Source organism: Cannabis sativa, chromosome 7 (genome assembly GCF_029168945.1).
Source record: "Cannabis sativa cultivar Pink pepper isolate KNU-18-1 chromosome 7, ASM2916894v1, whole genome shotgun sequence".
NCBI lineage: Eukaryota > Viridiplantae > Streptophyta > Magnoliopsida > Rosales > Cannabaceae > Cannabis > Cannabis sativa.
Genome location: NC_083607.1, coordinates 4869518 through 4891508, shown reverse-complemented (window position 1 = coordinate 4891508; position 21991 = coordinate 4869518). Strand labels below are relative to the sequence as shown.

Below are 21991 nucleotides of genomic sequence, written 5' to 3'. Positions count from 1 at the left end.
TAGAACTTTGTTATATCACTATTTATATTAGGCCCAAAAACTCCATTGCTGGCCCTGCACCTTATATCTTGATTCTAAGGTTTTCGGCCGAAACTATAATAATAATAATAATAATAATAAGCTAAAACCCTTAATTTTTCAGAAGAAATCATCCAAAAACCTCTGCAAAATTCATCAATGGCGTCCACCATTTCCAGGAAGACTAACCACTTTCGTTATTTCTATCGCTCATTATCCTATTCCCGTCTTCAACGATGTTCATCTCCATTGCCATCTTCACACCTCAATGACGCGGTTCAATTTCGACGACCTCTTGCTCTTCTTCTACAATCGGTTCGTGCACTTTTCTCAAATTTCTCACTTTGTACAAATCTCTGACACGATTGTTCGTGCTTTCCCTTCGTCTTTTCAAATTTGTCAATGCAAATTTTGTCGGTTTGATCTAGAACTCTGTGAAAATAAAGTAGTTCTTCGATTTGGAAAATCTTTAGGTATTGCCTCGAGGGCTTGGAGTACAATCTTTAACTTTGTATCAGAGATGTCTATTTTCAACTACGACGCCTAATACTAATGCTGGAAATGAAGCATCGAAAGTAGGAGAAGAAGCTAATACTGGCAAAGAGGAGAAATCCGGGGAATCGAATCAGAAGCAAAGCGATTCTGGGAAATCTGTTCGCGGAGGGGTACAAATACAATTACATATTTTTCATTTGTATTGATTTATATCAACTTTTTTTCTTGGTTTAATTTGAGAAGCTTGACATTTTCTGACCTTGTTGTGTTGACCTTTTGCAGCCAGTTTCTTGGTTGAGTTTTATTTTGCTGTTAGCCACTGGACTGGGAATTATCTTCTACTATGATACGAAAAAGAGAAAACATATTGAAGGTAGATTACTATGGTGAGTAGGGTGTTTGTTTGTTAGCTGTGCTAGTGGATTCAGGTCTCATGAACTGAATCAAAATTGCTTGGATGTTTCTGTTTGATGTTCAAAAGTTTTAATATAGATGAAAAAAAATACAATATCTATCATGTTGTGTGTATTTGAAGTTTGTTCTTTTAGGAGTGAAGATTTAATACTGGATCTGCAATTATCTCATCTCTGGAACTTGTTTCAAGCTTAGAAATATGATTGGTGGCATTTATGTTTTTCTTTTGAATAAAATGCAAATCGTCAAGAATAGCTCCTAAGCAAGAGAGGTCCGTATCTTTCCTATTCAAAGCTTGAAAAACATGGGCACAATCAGATTCAAATTGTAAAGTTTTTAAGCCAGTCCTTTTGCACAATCTGATTCAGTTAAGCACAGCCATAGCTTGGTGCCATTTATGTTTTTGAATGCCTACTTTTTGTGCTTCTGAAATGTCATGCCATTCGCTTTTTTTCCCTGGAGATCCTAGTTTGATGCATTCTTCTGTGTATGCACTATCCTGTGGTGTTACACTGCTCAATTTGTTTTGTTTTCGGTTTTTTTCCTCTGTTTTTCTATGTCCGCTAGATCTTTATCTCAATATATTTGTAAACCCTGTGTTTTATGGGGTTCACTTCCAGCAAAAAGAAAGTGAGTAAATATTGTTTCTCTTCAGTATTTTAGTATATTTATGGTGAAATTTTCTGTTGTAGATATATATACTGCTTCAAAAGAAGTAAAAGAAGGACCAGCTGTTGGAAAAGCTGCAATTGGAGGCCCATTTAATCTTATCAACCATCAAGGAAAGAGAGTGACTGAAAAGGATTTCTTGGGAAAATGGACGTTATTGTACTTTGGTTTTACTCACTGTCCTGATATCTGCCCAGATGAGTTAATAAAGTTAGCTGCTGCAATTGATAAAATAAGTAAGTTTATGTATCTGTGTTCCATTCATTCCTATGTTATGATGCTTTAGGATTTGGATGAATATCTAAGGCTTCACTTCTCCTTTCTCACCTCCTTTGCCTTTAGAAATCTCCTGTTTTTCTTTTGAGAAAATATATTGTTTCTCTGTAACCATGTTAGACTTAGTTATAACATTTTACTATAAAATTTACTGTAATAAAAATATTCCTGTGTAGAAAAAAAAGCAGGGCTTGAAATTGTACCTGTGTTCATCTCTGTTGATCCCGAGAGAGATACCGTCGAGCAAGTTGCTGAATATGTCAAAGGTGCTTTTTCTTTCCATATATGAATGTTCAATGTTTATTCTTATCTCATTGGTTAATTTTTCTGTTATGTAATTTCTTATTTTCTTTCACTACCAGAGTTCCATCCAAAGTTAATAGGGTTAACAGGAGATCCAGATGAGATCCGGAGTGTTGCTCGTGCATATCGAGTCTACTATATGAAGACAGCAGAGGAAGATTCTGATTATCTTGTTGATCATTCCATAGTCATGTATGCCTCCTCCTTCATTCCATTTTTTTTAACGAAATAACTTTGTTGAACTCCTTACCAACTTGCTTATTTTCCCTAATCAACTATTTTCACCAAATGATATTTCCTACCATAATCCTGGTGGGTTCATAAGATTATTTAGGGGAGTAAACTTATAACTTCTAGATCATATAATTAAGGCTGCAGAATTTTACATACACAGTATTGTTCTCATTATATTGTAAATATCAACATTGCCTATTTCTATTGCCGCTTCAATCCTCTTTCTTTCTTTCGTTCCATTTTTTCGATTTTTCTTGTGTCTTCTAATATGTGTATGCATGGACATTTCTTGCAGGTACTTGATGAGTCCTGACATGCAGTTTGTGAAATTTTTTGGAAAGAATAATGATGTTGATTCACTTACTGATGGTATAATCGAGGAGATAAAGAACTACAAGAAGTAGAATTCAGTTTTGTTCTTGTTGACAGACACAAAGTGCCTTTGGGAATTATTCATTTTTGGACTATGATCGATATGCCAATTTCTTGGACCATTTCAGAAGAGTATGATGAAATGGTGTTAGAAACATTGAGGCTTATAAGGAATTTAAAATATTGCTGAGAAATATTATGAAATAATTGTTTTATTACACACATAAAGGAGAGCATCCAATTTGAACTTTCATTTCTTAATAATTTGTTTTATTAAGATATTTCTTTTTTGCTTTAGAAAATAAGAATAAATCCCACTACTCTTGAAATATTTAACAAATAATTTGTGAAAAATATTATTGTTTCAAAGGAAACTAATAGAAACAATCACGTGAAAAAATAATAAATATATGTAATATACAATGATTGTACAGAGTTTGTTTGGTATGCCGTATTGTATTGAATAGTATTATATTAAATTATATTTTATGCAATATTTTTATGTAAAATTATGTGGTATTAGTTTTTATGAACACTTAAATATCTAATATTTTAGTATAAATTAAATATAGTATTATATAAAAAAAAAATAATATATAATCTAATTTAATATAATACAATACAATCTAATACGACGTTACAAACGAGCTCTAAATATGACTAAATCTTACAAACGCTTAAGGGTAAGTTAAAATGTCAAATCATTTTCAAAAAGAGCGAACAAGCGACAACAAAGTGAATAGACCGACATATACAAGCTTAGTAGAAATTTTCTTTGGAGAGAAAAAAGAGTATAGTAAAGTATTTGGCCTCTTGAGAGCTAGTGTGTAAACCAAAAATTTATGGAGGAGGTGGTCTTAGAGAGGGTACTGATAGAATAAGGGTTCCTTAGCAAACTATGTTTGGGCACTCCACCAAATTTATGGATTAATTCGATTTACTTAAAAGATTAAGATTTTTGGGCTTATGAATTGAAGTTGGATGTGAATTGATATAGGAGAAAGTTTGTTCATTTAAAACTCAAATTCACCTATAAAGATATCTTCGAAGCTAGAAAAGGTGAGAAATTTTGAATTAGTAAGATTTACAACAATATTCTCTTACAAGCTAGTAACAATCATTTCTTAACAAAAGACTTTTTGATTCTCCGTAGAGTGCCTATAAATTCGAGGCAATGTCCTATGTGTGAATCAAAATTTTTTTTTATTAAAAAATTCATTTAGATTTAAAAAATATATGAAAATTTAAATATTTGTAAAATTTAAATTTGTTTTGAGTTTATTTTTTTCTCTAAAAATCTAAATTTGTTTGAGCAAACATACCACTTTCTGAATTAGGTAAATTCTATTTTGGTCATGTGTTTTGCAAAAGTTACTAATTAGACCATTTGTTTTGTTAAATGACAAAATGAACCTTATATTTTCTAAAATGGTAAAAATAGAATCCCGAGCTCAATTTTCAACAATTTTATTTTTTAATATAATAAACTTTAAGAAAATTTCTAGCACTAACAGATACGGAAAATGTAACTAGTTTCGTCATAACATCTCTAGATCAGATTATTGTTAAGTTTTATTTTGATAAAAAATTAGTTTAAGGTCCTATTTGTACAACATGGAAAATATAGTGTCTATTTTTTCATTTAACAAAACAGGGAGTCCAATTGATAACTTTTGTAAAACACAGAGTCCAAAATGGTATTTACCTTTCTTAATTTAATTTTAACTTTTAAAACAATTTTATATTTTTATTCAATTTTTAATTATTTTTCTTTATTTTTAAGGTATGAGTTTATAAATATAAATAAGTTTGATTTTTTCTTCAAAACATATTTGTTTGATTTGTTAAGATAAGTGTTTATAAATAAAATAAAATTTAAAAATATTTTTTAAGAATAATTAAAATTTGTTAAGTAAACTTAATATTTTTTAATTAATTTAATATTCTTATTATTTTTTTTTTAATAATTATTATTAGTTTTTTCTTCAAAATTAAAAGAACATTATAATTTTAATTTTTCTTTTTAATAATAGGAGACAAAATTGTAATATTTGTAAAATTTTAAGAGGTAAAAATACTAATTTTTAACATTAAAAGAAATAAAATTTAATAGAAGGGACATAATTATGTAATTATTATATTTTATGAGAATTTTTAACAATCCGTATATTTTAAAAGACAAAATCAAATAATGTTGAAAATTAAGAGAGCAAAAATACTAATTATTCATAAATATATACAACAATTATTAAAAAGAAAAATTAGTCACCACCATTTTCTTTATTGAGGAGTGCCAATTACTACTTCCTATAACAACCTCTTAGCAACCTCTATGCCCGAAATCATATGCTGGAATATTTTTTCTCAATTTTTTTTATAGTGGTATTCGTTATAGTTACAGTATCATTCCTGTAAATTTTTGAAAAATTCTAAATAATTTACAATGTTAAAAATAGAGTTTCTGATATTCCAGTTTACCACGCGTGTTTAAAACCTTAAAACGTATTTTTGACATTGTAAATTATTATTATTTTTTTTTTTGAATGATCAATTGTTTTATTAACCAATAACTTCCGCTACCAAACAAGGTAGCAAATCAGTTGGAACATCCTCCAAACTGAATCGACGATCAGGGAATAATATAGCAGCCTTCGCAAAGTGATGGGCCACTACATTAGCAGATCGTTTCACAAAAGAAACTGAAACATTACCAATAGAGTTAATCAAAGTCTTACAATCATGAATAACTAAACCAAACAAAGAAAGCATTTTTAAAGAGCTACGAATAGCTTGAATAGCACCGAGGCAATCAGATTCCAGTTGAGCATGTTGCCATTGCTTTTCCTTAATCCAACTAAGTGCTTCCTTCAACCCGATAGCTTCAGCGAGAGGAGGATCAACCAAGCTATGTGAGAGAATTGTTCGGGCTTCAATGAGGAGACCGTGTTGATCACGAGCCACCATTCCCAAACCATACTTATGTCCACCATCAAACAAAGCCGCATCCACATTAATCTTGATACTGTTACCATTTGGAGGTGTCCAATGCTCATTACCATCACCGAACTGAAAAACAGCCTGAGATGTATCCAAATTGGAATTTCTAGCATTCTTCCATTGATCAAGATACTTTGTTGCAAACGCGACCACCTTTACGGGGTTAAAAAGTTTTCTCTGCCACACGAGATTGTTTCGGGCGCCCCAAACAGCCCAGCAAACTGCTGCAATAAGGCACCGCTGATCTCCACTTACAGCTTGAAATTGGCTGCTGCACCATTGCAGAAAAGACATTTCTGGTGTGGCCGAAGTTCCAATTCCCACACGGTTCCAGCATTGTTGAACCACAGTGCAGGTGACGAGGCTGTGCAAGGTTGATTCTTCTTCGGTCTGACACAACGGGCAGAGAACACAGCTGACGACCTTCTTGATTCGAAGCTGAACAAGAGTTGGGAGACACTCCGTACACGCACGCCATAGCAGATTTGCTATTTTTGGAGGGACTTTCAAACTCCACAATTTATTCCAGAAAGAAGCGGTTTGATCCTCATACCAGTAGCCTTTTTCTTTTTGCAAAAAACTGTAAGCGCTCTTAACCGAATAAATTCCAGAGGTCTCCAAAGTCCAGTACAATCTATCCATGGCCGTGGGAGCTTGAAGAGGAATGCTCTTAATCAACTGCTGGTCTCGGGTTTCAAATAGATCTTCTATAATTTCATTATCCCAACCCCCATTGTCCATGGACATAAGACTTGCCACAGTATCACTAGCAAGGGTCGGGTGAGATGAAGTAACCAATGGGTTATTTTCGTCTGGTAACCAAGGCTCACCCATGACAGATATAGACTGTCCATTGCCCACACACCACCTTATACCTTTACGAACCAATTCTTGAGCCTCCCAAATGCTTCGCCACACAAAGCTTGGGTTGGATCCGAGTTGAGCAGTGAGAAAGGAACCATCATTATAATATCTAGCTTTGAACACTCGTGAAGCTAGAGAGTCCGGTCTAGACACTAATCTCCATCCTTGTTTCCCTAGCATCGCCAAATTAAAGTCCCGCAAATCGCGAAAGCCAAGACCACCCCCTTTCTTGTTCTTGCTTAGTTTGTCCCAGGCCATCCAATGGATGCCTTTTTGAGAGTTCTTAGAGGTTTGCCACCAGAATTTGGTCATCATTCTCTCAATTTCTCTGCTAATCTCCAAGGGAAGTAGGAAAACACTCATAGCGTAAGTCGGTAAGGATTGCAAAACTGTTTTAACAAGGATCTCTTTCCCCGCTCTAGACAAAAACTTGCCTTCCCAACCTTGTATACGCTTCCGCACCTTGTCTTTTAAGAATCCTAGAACAATAGTCTTGTTGCGAGACATAGTACTAGGGAGACCCAAATAAAAACTTCCTTCAGCCGCCTCTGAAACATTTAGAAATGTACAAACTTGACTTCTAACCGCTGGTATTGTATTACCACTAAAGAAGATTGAAGACTTTGCCAAGTTCACTTGCTGCCCAGAAGCAAGCTCAAATTTACGGAGTAATTCCTGAATGCGGCGAGATTCTTCCAAGGTAGCCTTACAATACAAATAACTATCATCAGCGAATAACATGTGAGAGACCCGGGGCGCCCCATTAGCGACCTTACAACCGTGGATATAACCATGGTGTTCATATTTTCGCAAGAGAGATGATAGACCTTCTGCACAAAGGATAAACAAATAGGGAGAAAGCGGATCGCCCTGACGAATGCCTCTAGTAGGATTGATTGGGCCCATTTCATGACACCCATGAGTGATTTTGTAACTCGCAGAAGAGACACAAGACATGATTAAGCTGATCCATCTATGAGTAAACCCCATTTTCAGTAGCATAGCTTCCAAAAAAGACCATTCGATACGATCGTAAGCCTTACTCATATCCAGTTTAAGTGCCATGAAACCCGTCTTACCCTTTCTTTTCCGCTTTAAGTAATGGAGGACTTCAAATGAAACCATTACGTTGTCCGAGATCAATCTTCCTGGTATGAATGCACTTTGAGAGTCTGAAATTATTGCATCCATGTATGGTTTCATCCGATTTGCCATGACTTTTCTTACAACTTTGTATAAGACGTTACAAAGAGCAATAGGCCGCAAGTCCTTCATCGTATCTGGATTCTTTTTTTTCGGAATCAACACCACATTAGCCGTACTACACTCTGAAACCAGCCGCCCATTTTCAAAGAACCGTTGAACAAAACTAATCACATCAGATTTGATCACATTCCAACATTTTTGATAAAAAGCTGGAGTCATGCCATCTGGTCCAGGACTTTTGTCTGGGTGCATTTGAAACACCGCTTTACGCACCTCCTCCTCCGACACTACTAAATTAAACTCTTCATTGGCTATCTCAGGTACCAACCTATCGACACTATCAATAACCTCCTGACAAAACACACCAGATGCTGAAAACAAAGAGGAGAAATACTCAACCATAACCTCCTTCAAGCCGTGGTCCCAGTCAACCCAAACACCTTGGTCATTTTTGAGTTTTGTGATGTTATTATTCCTCTTTCTTTTACTAGCCATAAGATGAAAGTATTTGCTATTGTGGTCACCTTCCTTAAGCCAAAACTGTTTGGCTCTTTGTTTCCAAAACGTCTCTCTTTGATCAAGTATAGCTGAAAGTTGATTTTTGACTTCATCATATCGAGAAACCGAAGAAGCATCCCTCAGATTTTTCAATCGATTAAGTTCCTCCTTACAACTTCTTATTCTTTTCTTAAAACACCCAGTAATTTCCTTCCCCCAGCTAGCAAGGTTAGTGGCACATAAGTTCAACTTATCAATGATTCCCATGTTACCATCTCTACCCCAACAATCTTCAATAATTTGATAGCACATAGGTTCTTTGAGCCACGCATTTTCAAAACGAAAACGATGATAAGGAAGAAACTTACTTTGCACAGTCGGCTCCAATAGCAAGGGACAATGGTCGGACGTTGAGTGCTCCAGATTGATTAGCGAGGCAGCGGGAAATAGTTGAAACCAGGCATCTGAAGCAAGGGCTCGATCCAGTCGAGCTTCGATCTAGGAACTTGTCCCCCTGCTTTTCTCCCATGTAAAGCGATAGCCTGTGAGTTCCATATCATTGAGCCCACACTCATTAAGGCAATTTTGAAAGCCTTCGATCAACCACCTTGGGTACGGGTGTCCTCCTTGCTTATCCTCCTGAGTTAAAACATTGTTGAGATCACCTATGACACACCAAGGGAGGGAAGAGTCGTTGGTGATCGTGCGAAGAAGATCCCAGGTCTTGTGTCTGTTGTTCCTATTCGGGTCCCCATAAATCCCAGTGAGTCTCCATGTTTCATTACCCTCTCCTTTCACACACATATCAATATGGTTTGTAGAAAAGCCCAACAAAGTTCCCTCTTCTTTTTCTTTCCATAAAAAAGCTAACCCACCACTAAAACCTTGGGCCTCCACAACAAAAATCCCTTCAAAGCCCAATTGCCTTCCAATCCATTCCATTCTCAACTTATTACATTTAGTTTCACAGAGAAAAACAAATTTGGGTTTCTTATGAGAAATAGTCTCTTTAAGGAATTGAAAAGCCCGTTGGTTCCCAAGCCCACGGCAATTCCAGCTCAAAACATTCATAATGCCCGGCGGGCCTGGGAACCAGAACCCGCCCCAATGAAGTTTTTTTGATTAACCCCATCACTAAAGCCCATGTTTACATCTTCATACTCAACCCCACTAACGTCCTGGACCATTTTATCATATGGCCCAACCAACTCATCAATCTCTTCCCCATTATAATCACTTTCCATTATTGTTTTTCTTCTTTTCAAATCAACCACCTGAATACTAGGCACGACATCATTATCCTTTGATCCTGTAATCAATTCAATGGCTTTTGACTTGCCATATATGTCTCCATTGCTTCCAGCGGCTTAATTAGTGGGATTCTTTCCATAATCTATATTCATATTCGGATTGTTTGCTGGCAAATTCTCCATCCCCGGATTTCTCTCTGTATCATTATTGTGTTGTCCCCTCTCACCTCCATGAGAGCTTGACGCACCAGCCTTTGCCACGACGGCCGATCGGAGCCATTGAGCCCCCATAGTGTAGTGTCGTCTCCTCGGGGCTGCCTTCAACTCCAAGCCATACGGCTTGTCAATCAAATGAAGAGGAGTCTCAAACAACCTATCACAGAAACGTTCCGAATGGCCAAGTACACCGCAAATGAAGCAAAATGTAGGAAGATCCTCATATTTGAATAGGATCTTGCAGGAAGCACCGCTCTTCTTTTCCAGTTTCATCTTTTGTTCGAGAGGTTTGTCCACCCGAATTGTGACTCTAACTCTGAGATAGTCCCTCCACACACCCGCAAAATTATTAGGGTCGGACTTAACAAATTTGCCTATATAATTGCCAACATCCCGAACCACTCTCTCAGACTTGAACCCCGATGTTATATCATGTAGTTGAATCCAAAAATCTAGGTGGTTTAACGGGATCGATCTCGGATTAGCACCCGGTGTCACCCTTTCAAAAATCAATGGTGCTCGATCAAAAGTCCAAGGACTTCCATCGATAACCCTTTCGATATCCACCTCATGGTAAAATTGAAAGAGAAAATGATTTGGACCGAGTTCTTTGACATACATACCTCTCCCCGGCTGCCAAAGAGTGGCCATTTTATGTTGCATAGCCTGAAAATCTACTCCCCGTTTGGTTAGGAATCTCCCCACAAGACACCAACGATCGTCAAACTCCAATAGATCTTCATCATCATCATCATACACTAATCTGCCCATCTCTTCCTCCTCCATTGCATCATTCATGAACTCCTCCGCCATACCGTAAAAAACTTTGATAAAAAGTACGTAGACTCAATTACAGAACAAAACAAAACAATACTTTTCAAAACCCAACCATGTCAATAGACAAGACTTACTTATTTTATGATGGCCACCTTAAATTGACTCTAAAAATAAAATTTGTCATTGAATTTTCTTTTAGGAAATTAGAACAAGTGCTATGGTTTTGCACCATCTTTTGCTTTTCTTCTTTGTAGTTTTGACATTGTAAATTATTTAAAAATTTACTAATATGATTTTGTAAGCATAACAAATACACCATGACAAAAAAATTTGAAAGAAAAATTCTAATATGTATTTTCGGATATAAAAATTAACTAAAAAATTATAATAAGAGAATGAAAGTATTATCTCTTTTTTTTTTTATCAAGAAGAATAAAACTTCATTAATCACACCAACAACCAACAATACACCTTTTCCAAAAGGAGACCACACCCTCACTTAGTTACAATCAACCTCTTTAGTAATATTATTTTTATTTATTATTATTTTTAAAGTGGGGCCACCTAATTATTAGAGGTAATAAAAATATAATAATAATAAATTTGTAGTAGGAATACACATGGCAGTTTAAGAAGGGAGGAAAAACCAACAGTGTCAGTCTGGCGTTTGAAACACCAAACTCTCTCACGAGAAACAATGTATAATACAGAATCCAATTCAAAAGTGCCAACTTTAGCAAACAAAGAAAAAAAATCAAAGACCCAAGAAATCGCTTGTTCGTTAAGTGAATCGAATCCTCTCTTAAACCCTCTCTTCCTTCCCAATCATTCTCCACCATTCAACCCCCAAAACCTACCTTCTTCTTCCTTCAATTCCACATCTCTACAACCTTTCAACGACATGCCAGGTATTTCTCACCTGGGTTTCCTTTATTTTCATTCCATGAAATCTCTGAACATTGTTTATGCGTTTATATTTGTATTTATTTAGATGGGTCGGACTTGTTTAGTGGTTTACAGAACTGGGTTTTTGATGCTTTGTGTTTTCTGTTCGTGTATTGTGATCAGTATTTGTTTGTCTTTGTTATTCAATCTATGATTTTTGTGTTATTATTTTGTATGTTACTGAGTTTTGTGGGGGTGGGTGGATCCACAAATTTATAACAAGGGTTAGTAAAATCTGTACTGTTTATGAATCTTGACTTTAATAGGGTCAACTTTACGAGGGAAGAAGAGTCAATGAACATGGTGTTGTCTTCTTTCTTATGTGTGTTGATAGCTTGAATTGTAGCTCTTCTCTGTTGGTATACATTTTTTTTTCTTTCTTTGTAAATGATGTTGAACTTTTAGCTGTTTTGATGAATCTGAAATATCTTGATTGAATTAAGAGAAATTAGTTTTACGTTTATATTTTGATTTTATTAGTTTTGGAGGACAATTTTCATACATTCTGTTTCTTGGTTTTCGTTAAGCATGTAGATGAATTCATGTTTAAACAATCTCAATGTTTTGAAAGGCTCACCAAGGCTTATGCCTCAACAATAATAATAGTAAAAAATCATAAACAACATAGAGTCATAAAATTACTAGTTATAAGTCTTAGAAACATAAACTAAATTCAGTAAATCTCCAAGAAGTCATCATTTTCATGATCATTATGACTATGGTTGAGACTTCTGAAGAGTAATCAAATTGTATAGCTCGACCATCATCTTCATCCATCATCACTGTCATTTTCTCCTCCTTTAATTTCATATTTCTCGTCCAAATTCACATGAGGATTTTGTGATTTTTGAGAGTGAGGGGGAAATGGGAAGAGGTGTTGTCGCGGTGAGAAAAGAAGAGAGAGACAAAGTGTTTTTAGAGTTTCATTTTGTCTTGCCTATTTTATTTGCAAAAATCTACTAAAATAGGTCCTAATCAAAGCACATTAAGTCATTTAAAAGCCTAAAAACACCCCTGAAAAACAGCTAAGAGAAAGCCCAAGTAAGCCGACAATAAAACACAGCTTAACACACAATTAAGCTGAGGTGTGTGCCTCATCAATGTGAGGCGTATGCCTCAATGTCAAATTGTCAATGGCAATAGCAGAGGCGTAGCCTCAGATTCGGCTTTGAACCGCCTCACCTCGAGGTGTACACCTCGATCGATTTTGAAAAGAAAAAAAACAAGTCTGCAATTTATGCTCAGTACATCTATCTTAGATTCAAATTTGTGATTCTGAGGTCTGATAGCTTTTGTGGTAAGAACTTGAAAGAAGTAAACAATTTTCATGCAATTGTGAAAGCAATTAGATCTTCTGTTTCTGTTGTTACCTGAAAAACAATATTGATTATAAGCCTTATGCATCTTTGTCATTTATTCCTTTTTCTTGTAACAACAAATCACTAAATTCTATAAGTGTTTTAAATGTAACAAGAGGAAATTTGTTTGCATAACTGCCAAAAAAAAAAGTTTGTTGTATGTACTATTTTGTGTCTTAGGCATTGTTTTTCTTTCATAGCTGTATTTTTTGGGCTTGTATTGATATTGTTACTAAACCTCAACTTTAAATGCTCACCACTATGTTAGTAAAGCCCTTTGCCTTTGTCAAATGTTTATGTTCATGTGGCTATGGAACTTAGTAGAAGACAATTTAAACCTGAATTATAGCTTGAAGGGACTGGTTATTACTTAATTCTAAATAATAAACTGAATATCTTTCTCTTTCGAAATTTTTGGTTGTGAATGGTTTTTACATTTGCATTAACAGCCTGTGCATTGTAGCCCATTTTCGGAGGTGTGCTAACTCCTACCGTAGCATATCCTATTCGATGTTCCTAAATAAGATGAAAGCAAAAATACAACTTTTTTTCTTTTCTTAACACATGGCTCTGACATGAATGTATTTCTGAGTGCAAACTTCTTTGAAATTATTTATTGAAATGGTAGATGAGTACAGTGATTCATATGTTTATAAATATTGTGTTCAATGCAGATAATCAAGGGCCAATCTTATCCAAAGATGAACCTTCACCGCCACAGTTACAATTTGCTAAACTTAAGCGCTGGCAATGGTGGTTTTTGGTAGCGATCAACATAGCATTCCTTCTGGTTGGTCAGGCAGCTGCTGTTTTACTTGGTCGATTTTATTATGACCAAGGTGGTAATAGTAAATGGTTGGCTACTTTAGTCCAAACTGCAGCCTTTCCACTCCTCTTTATCCCGCTTTTTCTTCTTTCTTCTTCTTCTCGATATCCTTCATCCACTTTTACTGCACCTTCCATTAAAGTACTTGCCTCTATTTACTTCTTGCTTGGAATTCTTATAGCTGGTGACAATATGTTATATTCCATTGGACTCTTATATCTCTCAGCCTCTACTTACTCCCTCATTTGTGCAACCCAATTAGCTTTCAACGCTGTATTCTCGTACTTCATCAATTCTCAGAAATTCACTGCCTTGATTCTTAATTCCGTGGTTGTCCTATCACTATCTGCAGCCCTCATTGCTGTCAATGACGACTCTGGTGGACCAGCAGGAGTTTTGAGGTCAAAGTACATCATCGGTTTCATTTGCACACTTGCAGCTTCTGCAATATACTCTCTTTTACTTTCTCTAATGCAACTCTCATTCCAAAAAGTTCTAAAACGGGAAACCTTCTCTGTAGTACTGGAAATGCAAATCTATACATCATTGGTAGCCACTTGTGCTGCTCTCGTTGGTCTTTTCGCGAGCGGGGAGTGGAAGACTTTGCATGGAGAAATGCAGGGTTTTGGTAAAGGAGGATTTGCTTATGTGAATACTTTGGTTTGGATAGCTGTGGCTTGGCAAGTTTGCTCGGTTGGTGTCGTTGGACTGATATTTGTGGTATCTTCTCTCTTCTCCAATGTTATTAGCACTCTCTCTTTGGCTGTCACCCCAATTGCTTCTGTGATAATTTTTCATGACGCGATGAATGGCGTTAAGATAGTTGCTATGCTTATGGCGATATGGGGTTTCTCCTCTTACATTTACCAGAACTATCTTGATGATTCTAAGGCAAGAAAAACACGAAGTAGCGTTTCTGAAACCCGAAATGATTCTGTATGTTAATGAAAAAAAAAAATCTCAGAACCTCATTGCTTACTATTATTAGGCCACTTGGAGAATCCAGTGTCTTAAGACTCTTAATTACTTAAATAAATTATAGGCATAATTTTTTTTAGTTATGATTCTTTCTCAAACTTGATTTTGGTTTATATATACATCTATACTTGAATTAACTAATTAGACTATAATATGATGTTATGGGTTCAAGTGTTTTATAAACCATTTATACATGTCTATTTCTTTTCTAGGGAAATTGTTTTTTTTTTTATTTTATATTCATTTTATTCCCTATCATAACCTGAATTGTATTACATCCTAAATTAATCATTCATTTGAATAAAAAAATGATTGGTATATGTGATTGTATTATTGCACATAATGAGAAAATACAGTTTAGCAAGGCTTGTATTGTTGTTGTCTTATTGATCAAGTGAATAAAATAATAGTGATGTGGGGATAGATTATAGATAGGATTACAAGAACCTCTTTGACCCATACATAATAGATTCTAAATCTCAAAAAGTAAAACCAATAATATGAAAGTATGAAACCATTACCATTCTCATTTAATGGTCACAAAAAGTTAAATACTAAGTCAAATGAGAACAGAAGGAACATACAATAGGAAAGTAGTCAATGCAGTGAATATAATATGTAAGCAAAAGAGAATTGTTAAAAGATATTACTCTGTTTTTATCAGGACTCATATAACTTAATTTTTAAGAAATATTGTTAAACAATCATATAGTACTACTTATAGAAAGTATTGAGTACCACTAATATCCAATAACAATGCTCCAATAAAAAATAGATGTTTTTATCTCTATGTTGATGATTAAAATAGATGGGTTCCCTTTTAGCATATCACCATGTTGTGTGCTAAATCTTTAGTTGGTGGGTAATTTTGTCTTAATTCACATATTAAATTAATTAATTAATAATTATCAAAGAGTACTATTTTTTTTAACAAGATCATAGAATATTATTTAAATTTTTTAAACACATATTTATAAGAAAAATTTACATCAAAAATACAAAAACTTAAAGAATATTACACCAATACTTTTTTACGGTTACTACTACTTTTTTACTTGAATATTTTACATGGGATACTATTTCTTTTATTTTTTTATTGTAGCACGCGAATTATTACATTTATACTGTATATATTTTATATTGTATTTTCCCATTTATGCCATTTATAGGATGCGTTTTGTTTTATTATTTTTTTTAAAAAAAAAATAATAAAAGCTAATTTGAAAAGGAATTGTCACATCTAATATATATATTTTTTTATAACAATCCAAATTTAAAAAAAAATTGTAAAAGTTAAGATTTGATTGGTTATATCACTTTTATGAAACTTTTTTTTAATTATAAATGATAATAAAAAGTTGAGACAACCTTCTCCTATACGTTTCCTTTATAAACTTTTACTTATATTAGATTTTTTTTTTCATTCTAATTCTCATTCTTTCTCTCATGTTCATCTTTATTTATTTTTGTGTTTAAAAAATCACACATGTTTCTAATTTTTTTTTTCTTTGTATCTTCCATTTTTATTTCAATTTCTTTTTCTTCTTCTTTTTTTTTTCTCTTTTTTTCTTATTGATTTTTTTTTTTAGTATAGCATAATAGTATTTTATAATTAAATAATAGCTAATAGCTTAAAGGTGCTAGGTTCGAATCCATGAACTTTCCTTTTTGCCCATTCCTCCCTCACCACTAAGCTAACCTTAGTGGCTTTACTATTATTGAGATTAATAATAATACAATTTTAACCAAACAGCAAAAGATTACAAAAATTTAAACAATACCTTGGGCGAAGCACAATTTAATTTCGTAATTATTCATGTGACAAAAGTTATCTCTCCTCCTCTTCTCCATCAAAAATAAAATAAAAAAAAAAAATTATATACATAAATTTGTTTTTTCCATCACTCTCTAAATTTATATACACATAATTTATACATATATAAATTTTGTGTATGTAAAAATAATTGGTTAAAGTTAGTTAAAGTCACATAACTATGTGAATTTTGTGTGTGAATTATGGGGTAGGATAAATTGCAATATAAATACTTAATGTTTTAGATTTTATACACTTAAATAATTTATTTTTATTTTTAGATGCAATAATACCTAATATTATAATTCTTTTACATCCGTTACTACCACTTCTGTTAACTCATAAATATGGACACATAGAGTAGGAGTGTTCGCTGTGCAGGTGGTACAGTTTTTGACTATTTTTTCAAACCAACCCGCACATGCAGTTTTTTCAATTTCTCAAACTGCACCCGCACCGCGGAACTAGAAAACTGCAAAACCGCATCGCAAAAAATGGTGCAGTGCAGTTTATGCGATTTTTGCGGTTTGGACTATCACTAAATAATTAAACTATCACAAATACAATAAAGTTTTAACAACACTTGTCAAAAATACCATAAGGCTTAAAAATAAATATGAAAAAAAAAATTTAAAGTTTCAACAATACAATAATTAGTGGACTTAGGTTGGGCATTCACATATTGGACCTAAATAAATAAAAATTAGTATTTTTATAATATGCAGTGCGGTGCGGTTTGAACTGCCTATTAATAATTCAAAAATGCAAACCGCACCACGCCGTGCAGTTTAGGAAAAATTCAAACCACGACCGCACCGCAAAGAATTTCAAATCGCATTTATTTCGCAATGTGGTGCGGTGCGGACGGTTTGAGCGGTTCGAGCAGTTTGATGAAGACCCCTAACGTGGAGGGCCGAGATGCATTATATTCATTTATTTTATTTTAAAAATTTAATATTTTTAATATCAAAAACTAAATGTTGAGTGAATTAGTGCAGTATATGGAACATAGTAATCGAGTTGAAGTGCTAATACCATACGAATATTGTTATAAGAACTGAGTTTTTTTTTTGTTGAAGCATGTATCATTTAGTTTTTGATATAAAATATTAAGTTTTAAAATAAAAAAATAAATATATTGCATCCGAACTTTCTTTGTATCCATATTTATGAATTAACGAAAGTGGTAGTAACATATCTAAAAAAAAATTATAGGTATTACATTAAATATTTATGGCCCAATTTATCCATTAATTATGTGTTAACATATCACTACTCCTAAACTATATATAAATTTCCTACCAAATATACTTTCCTGATTTCCTTCTCCAAACTTGTCCTCTTTCTCTCATAACCTACTCTCACCCCAAAATCGGTACCGGCGCACGTTAGCGCAAACAAATCGCAGATACGCAAATGGCTTCTTCTCGCCCACCTCCGGCCAAACCCCTCGATCTTGAGCTCACAATCGTCTCCGCCAAGCATCTCAAAAATGTCAATTGGAAAAACGGCGGCGATCTCAAACCCTACGCCGTTTTCTGGGTCGATCCTGATCGTCGCCTCGCCACCAAATCCGACGATTCTGGTTCAACCCAACCCGTCTGGAACGAGCGCTTCACTCTCCCACTCACCGCCTCACTCCACGATTCCTTCCTCACCCTCGAAATCTTCCATTCCAAACCCTCCGAGACCCCCAAACCCTTGGTTGGCACCCTCCGGGTCCCGATCAAGGACCTACCCGACCCGAACGATTCGACCCAGATTCGTACCTTCGTCCTTACCCGTCCTTCGGGTCGTCCTCAAGGTAAGATCCGTATAAAGCTCGCCGTACGGGAACGCCCTTTGCCGCCAGACTACCATATTACCCATCAACCAAACTATTTCTACTCCAGTGCTCCTTTGCCTCCACCTCCGAACCCTACACGCGATTACAGAGGATACTCGCCCTCACCATACTCATCTCCGGCTCCGGCTCAAGCTCCATCTCCGACCCCTTCTCCGCCTCCGCCGCCCTACCACTACACCTCGTATCCGGATGCTTATTCTGGGTATTATCCAGGGTACTACTCAAGCGCCCCGCCTCCGCCGATGCCACCAAGACCGTTCTTTGATCGGCCCATGAGCTACGGTGGTCCCAGTGGACCTTCTGCTCCGGTGGATTACTCGCCGTACGATCAGAAGCCCAAGACTGGGAAGATGGGGTTGGGGACGGGATTGGCTGTGGGAGCTGTTGCTGGAGCTTTGGGTGGAATCGCACTAGAAGAGGGTTTGAAATACGAAGAGGATAAAATTGCAGATAGGGTTGAGACTGACTTGGCTGCTCGTGACGATTACAGTGATTACCGTGAACATTATTGAAATAATGGTTTGTATTAGTTAAGGTATGAATATTATGATGACCACTAATTTGCAGCATTAGCTTGCGAATTTACCTTATGTATATGTGTATGTATATATTTGTGTTGAATTTGGAGGTAATTTGTGTGATTTTGATTATCTGATTATGGTTATGTATGAAGTAAGACAATGCTTCAATGGTTGGAAACATTTTTAATGCTTTTGGGCTTTGTTTGAACGAAATAAATGCCACTCGAAATCGAAATTGCTAAACTTTGTTTAACTTTGATTGTGTTCATTACTATGGCTCACAATGCATATTAGTTGTTACACTGAATGTAGCTAACTAGGGAATCTCTTACTGTTTCTAATGTTTTAGGATTGAGCCAAATCAAATGGCAAGAAGATAAGCTCTTAGCCAATGTAATATGTTTTGCTAAGCTAAAACTAATAAATAAAGCAACCCAAATAGCTATAGGCCTGGAATATTCTAAGAGAAATAAGAAAGCAAGTTCCTCTAAAGGTTTGTTTGTTCCTTTTTGATCAAGATATAGTTTCTGCTGATCATTATTTTTTTGTATTGTTGGGTAGTGAAGCAGATGGGAGTTGTTGGTTTATGAGTCTGAATTCTGATCACCAAGTCTCTTTGTGTGGCAGGGAAAGTGACATTGAACTAATTGGTACTCTCATTAATGTGTGTGCATTTGGTGTGAATCAATAATAGCTAGCTAAGCTTTCTAGTGGTTGAGCTCCGTCTTCTCCATGTTTAGAATTTTGGATTGTTTCAGTTGCTCTTTTGTCCACTGCTGCTATGCCTTCTAGTTCCTATTTTTATTTTAACTAGATGGTTCTTGAAGGTGGTCTTTTAGACTTGTGTGTTCTTGTCAGAAAGGGGAGGGTTTTATGCTGTTTTATTTTAGCTATGGAGTCCATTACAATATTTTCATTTTAATGAGGCTGCAAGGAAATTGTGATTTCTACTTTGTATCCATTTTTTTTGACCGACTATTGGAATAAATTGGCAGTATGTATGTGCTTTATAGCTGGTATATTAGTAATAAATAGGATGCTGAGCTTTCTGCTGCTTAAATATTGCGGTTAGGCGGAAGAGCTCAGTATTTTCTTTTTAGAAGCTGAGCATTGCTTTCCTTTATTTTTAGAATGTTTTGGTAGAATCGTTTGATATTTTGGTTCTTGGTTCACCTATTCCATGTTATCAGAGAGTTGCCATTGAGAAATGACTTTTGCCACTTACCTCTGACTCTTGTATCAATCGATTTGATCTCTTTAAGCAATATAACACCATTTAGATATGTGTATTATGTTGGGGGTACATTGCTTTGTTATAGATGAGTAATATTTTATTAGGAACTGTTGAATTTGGCACTGTGTCTTTGTTAGGGACCCTAAGTATGAACCCAAAAAATAAAACAGAAGCCCATTTTAGAGGTTAAGCTTTGTGTTGGCTGTGTCTTAGATATTCTTGAACCTCTTGGTTATCAGACTTTACCTCACTTCCTCACATGCATATACACAAACCCCGAAGGCAATATCTGTTCCATCATGTTTGTTTTAACTTTAAGGAAGCCCCTTAAGTTAACTCAAAGTGAAAACAAATGACTGCATGACAAATGTGGCTAACTCTGTTAGCAGATGGGAACAATGAGATGATAAAATGCAGAGGATATGACAAATATGTAGGGGTGGCAAAATGTGTCATCGTGTCGTATTCATGTCATATTTATGTGACTCGTTTCTATATTTCGTGTCAGACGTGTTGATTTGTTTTTTTAACTAGTGTCTAATTTTTTCAACTCTAACTCGTTTCAGGCGTGTCGTGAAAAATGATAAATTTAAGTTCCATTAGAAAATTTATATACATTTTATGTATATATACATTGAATCATTAAATATATATTTTTGCATAATTATATTATTATTATTAATTTTTTATTTTATTTTATATTAAAAAAATCCTGTCAAATTCGTGTTAAGTGGGTCGTGTTGTGTTTGGCCCGTCTTTATTTCGTGTTAAGTTGTGTCGACTCGTGTCTAATTTTTCTGACCCTAAATTCATAAAATTCGTGTCGTGTTCGTGTGTCGTGTTAATACCCGTTTCGCCACCCTTACAAAATTAGTTGTTTGGTAGGAGAGCAAAGGGGAATGACATCTATCTTAACTTGTCATGATTAAGCCTATGTTCGGTGATGTCAAACCCAACCAAAAGCAACTCTGCTTGAGCTACCCACTCAGTCAACTGTTCAATTGTGCCACCCACTCATGGTTGAGAAAGAGTCCTTCCCATTTCTTTTGATTGTACTGGCTTGGTAGATTGTTCCTATAAATTTGGCAGCATTGGCTTGGTGGATTGTTGCTATAAATTTGGCATAAGCGAGGTTCTGTTTTGTATTTATTTTTAATATTCTAAATGTAAAAATTTTGCTTAACATAATTTTTGGCACACCAGTGGGACTCATTCTCCTTTTTATATCCAACTATGATGATTATTCTTGAACTTTAATATTTTGGTGTTGATTTTGTTTATCGCTTTCAGGAAAAATAACACCACAAGTGACAATTTACTTCCATAAGTTACCAATGATCTCTTTTAGCTAAGGAGAAAAAAAAAATCACTTCCACCCAAATTCGTAGAGGATATGAAGAAAGCTATACTGACTAGAAAAGCTGGAAGAGGAAAATTTGTGAAGGATGTCTCTAGAACTCAGCAAGCCTTAAGAGGTAAAGTTGTGACAGGCTTCAAAAAGAGGTAAACCTGGTCAACGAAGAGGTCTATTTCAAAGGCTATTAAGGCGGAAGGGAAGCCAACATCAAATGGCTGTCCCATAACTATATAGAGGGAATGGAGCCAGAAATTTATCATGATTGGTTCTATCCCAATTTTCTTGCTCACTATTGCTTCAATGATGGTTATTTCTGCAAAGGAAATTGAAGCAGCACTACCTTCTCGAACTCTGAGAAGCAGGAAGGAAATAGCAACATCACCCTCACGCTCACCAAATCCTTCTAAAACACGGGAATTGGTAAGGAATGGGTTAGTCAAGCTTACAAGCGTGATGCCTGTTAACCACCAAAGCCAACAGACGACATTTGTTGAGAACAACGAACACCCTTTATTACGTCTAAG

At 35.1% G+C, this 21991-nt stretch overlaps 4 protein-coding genes across 4 annotated transcripts; 3 read left to right on the top strand and 1 right to left on the bottom strand.

Annotated features, from left to right (window-relative positions):
* Positions 1-32: 32 nt before the first annotated feature.
* On the top strand, positions 33-3034 carry LOC115697050 (protein SCO1 homolog 1, mitochondrial). The gene is made up of 7 exons (XM_030623953.2): positions 33-333; positions 492-683; positions 796-886; positions 1620-1832; positions 2049-2138; positions 2235-2367; positions 2705-3034. Exons 1-7 carry the CDS (start codon positions 178-180, stop codon positions 2811-2813), a joined length of 984 nt encoding a protein of 327 aa, XP_030479813.1. The 5' UTR covers positions 33-177; the 3' UTR covers positions 2814-3034.
* Positions 3035-9713: 6679 nt separating this feature from the next.
* LOC115696261 (uncharacterized) lies at positions 9714-10625 on the bottom strand. Its single transcript, XM_030623171.1, has one exon. The coding sequence runs from the start codon at positions 10623-10625 to the stop codon at positions 9714-9716; it is 912 nt and encodes a 303-aa protein (XP_030479031.1).
* A 587-nt stretch (positions 10626-11212) lies between these two features.
* On the top strand, positions 11213-14779 carry LOC115697043 (probable purine permease 11). The gene is made up of 2 exons (XM_030623942.2): positions 11213-11497; positions 13567-14779. The coding sequence occupies exons 1-2, from the start codon at positions 11287-11289 to the stop codon at positions 14661-14663; spliced, it is 1308 nt and encodes a 435-aa protein (XP_030479802.1). The 5' UTR covers positions 11213-11286; the 3' UTR covers positions 14664-14779.
* A 2980-nt stretch (positions 14780-17759) lies between these two features.
* Positions 17760-19129, top strand: LOC115697052 (leucine-rich repeat extensin-like protein 1). Its single transcript, XM_030623956.2, has one exon. The coding sequence runs from the start codon at positions 17926-17928 to the stop codon at positions 18865-18867; it is 942 nt and encodes a 313-aa protein (XP_030479816.1). The 5' UTR covers positions 17760-17925; the 3' UTR covers positions 18868-19129.
* The last annotated feature ends 2862 nt before the right edge of the window (positions 19130-21991 follow it).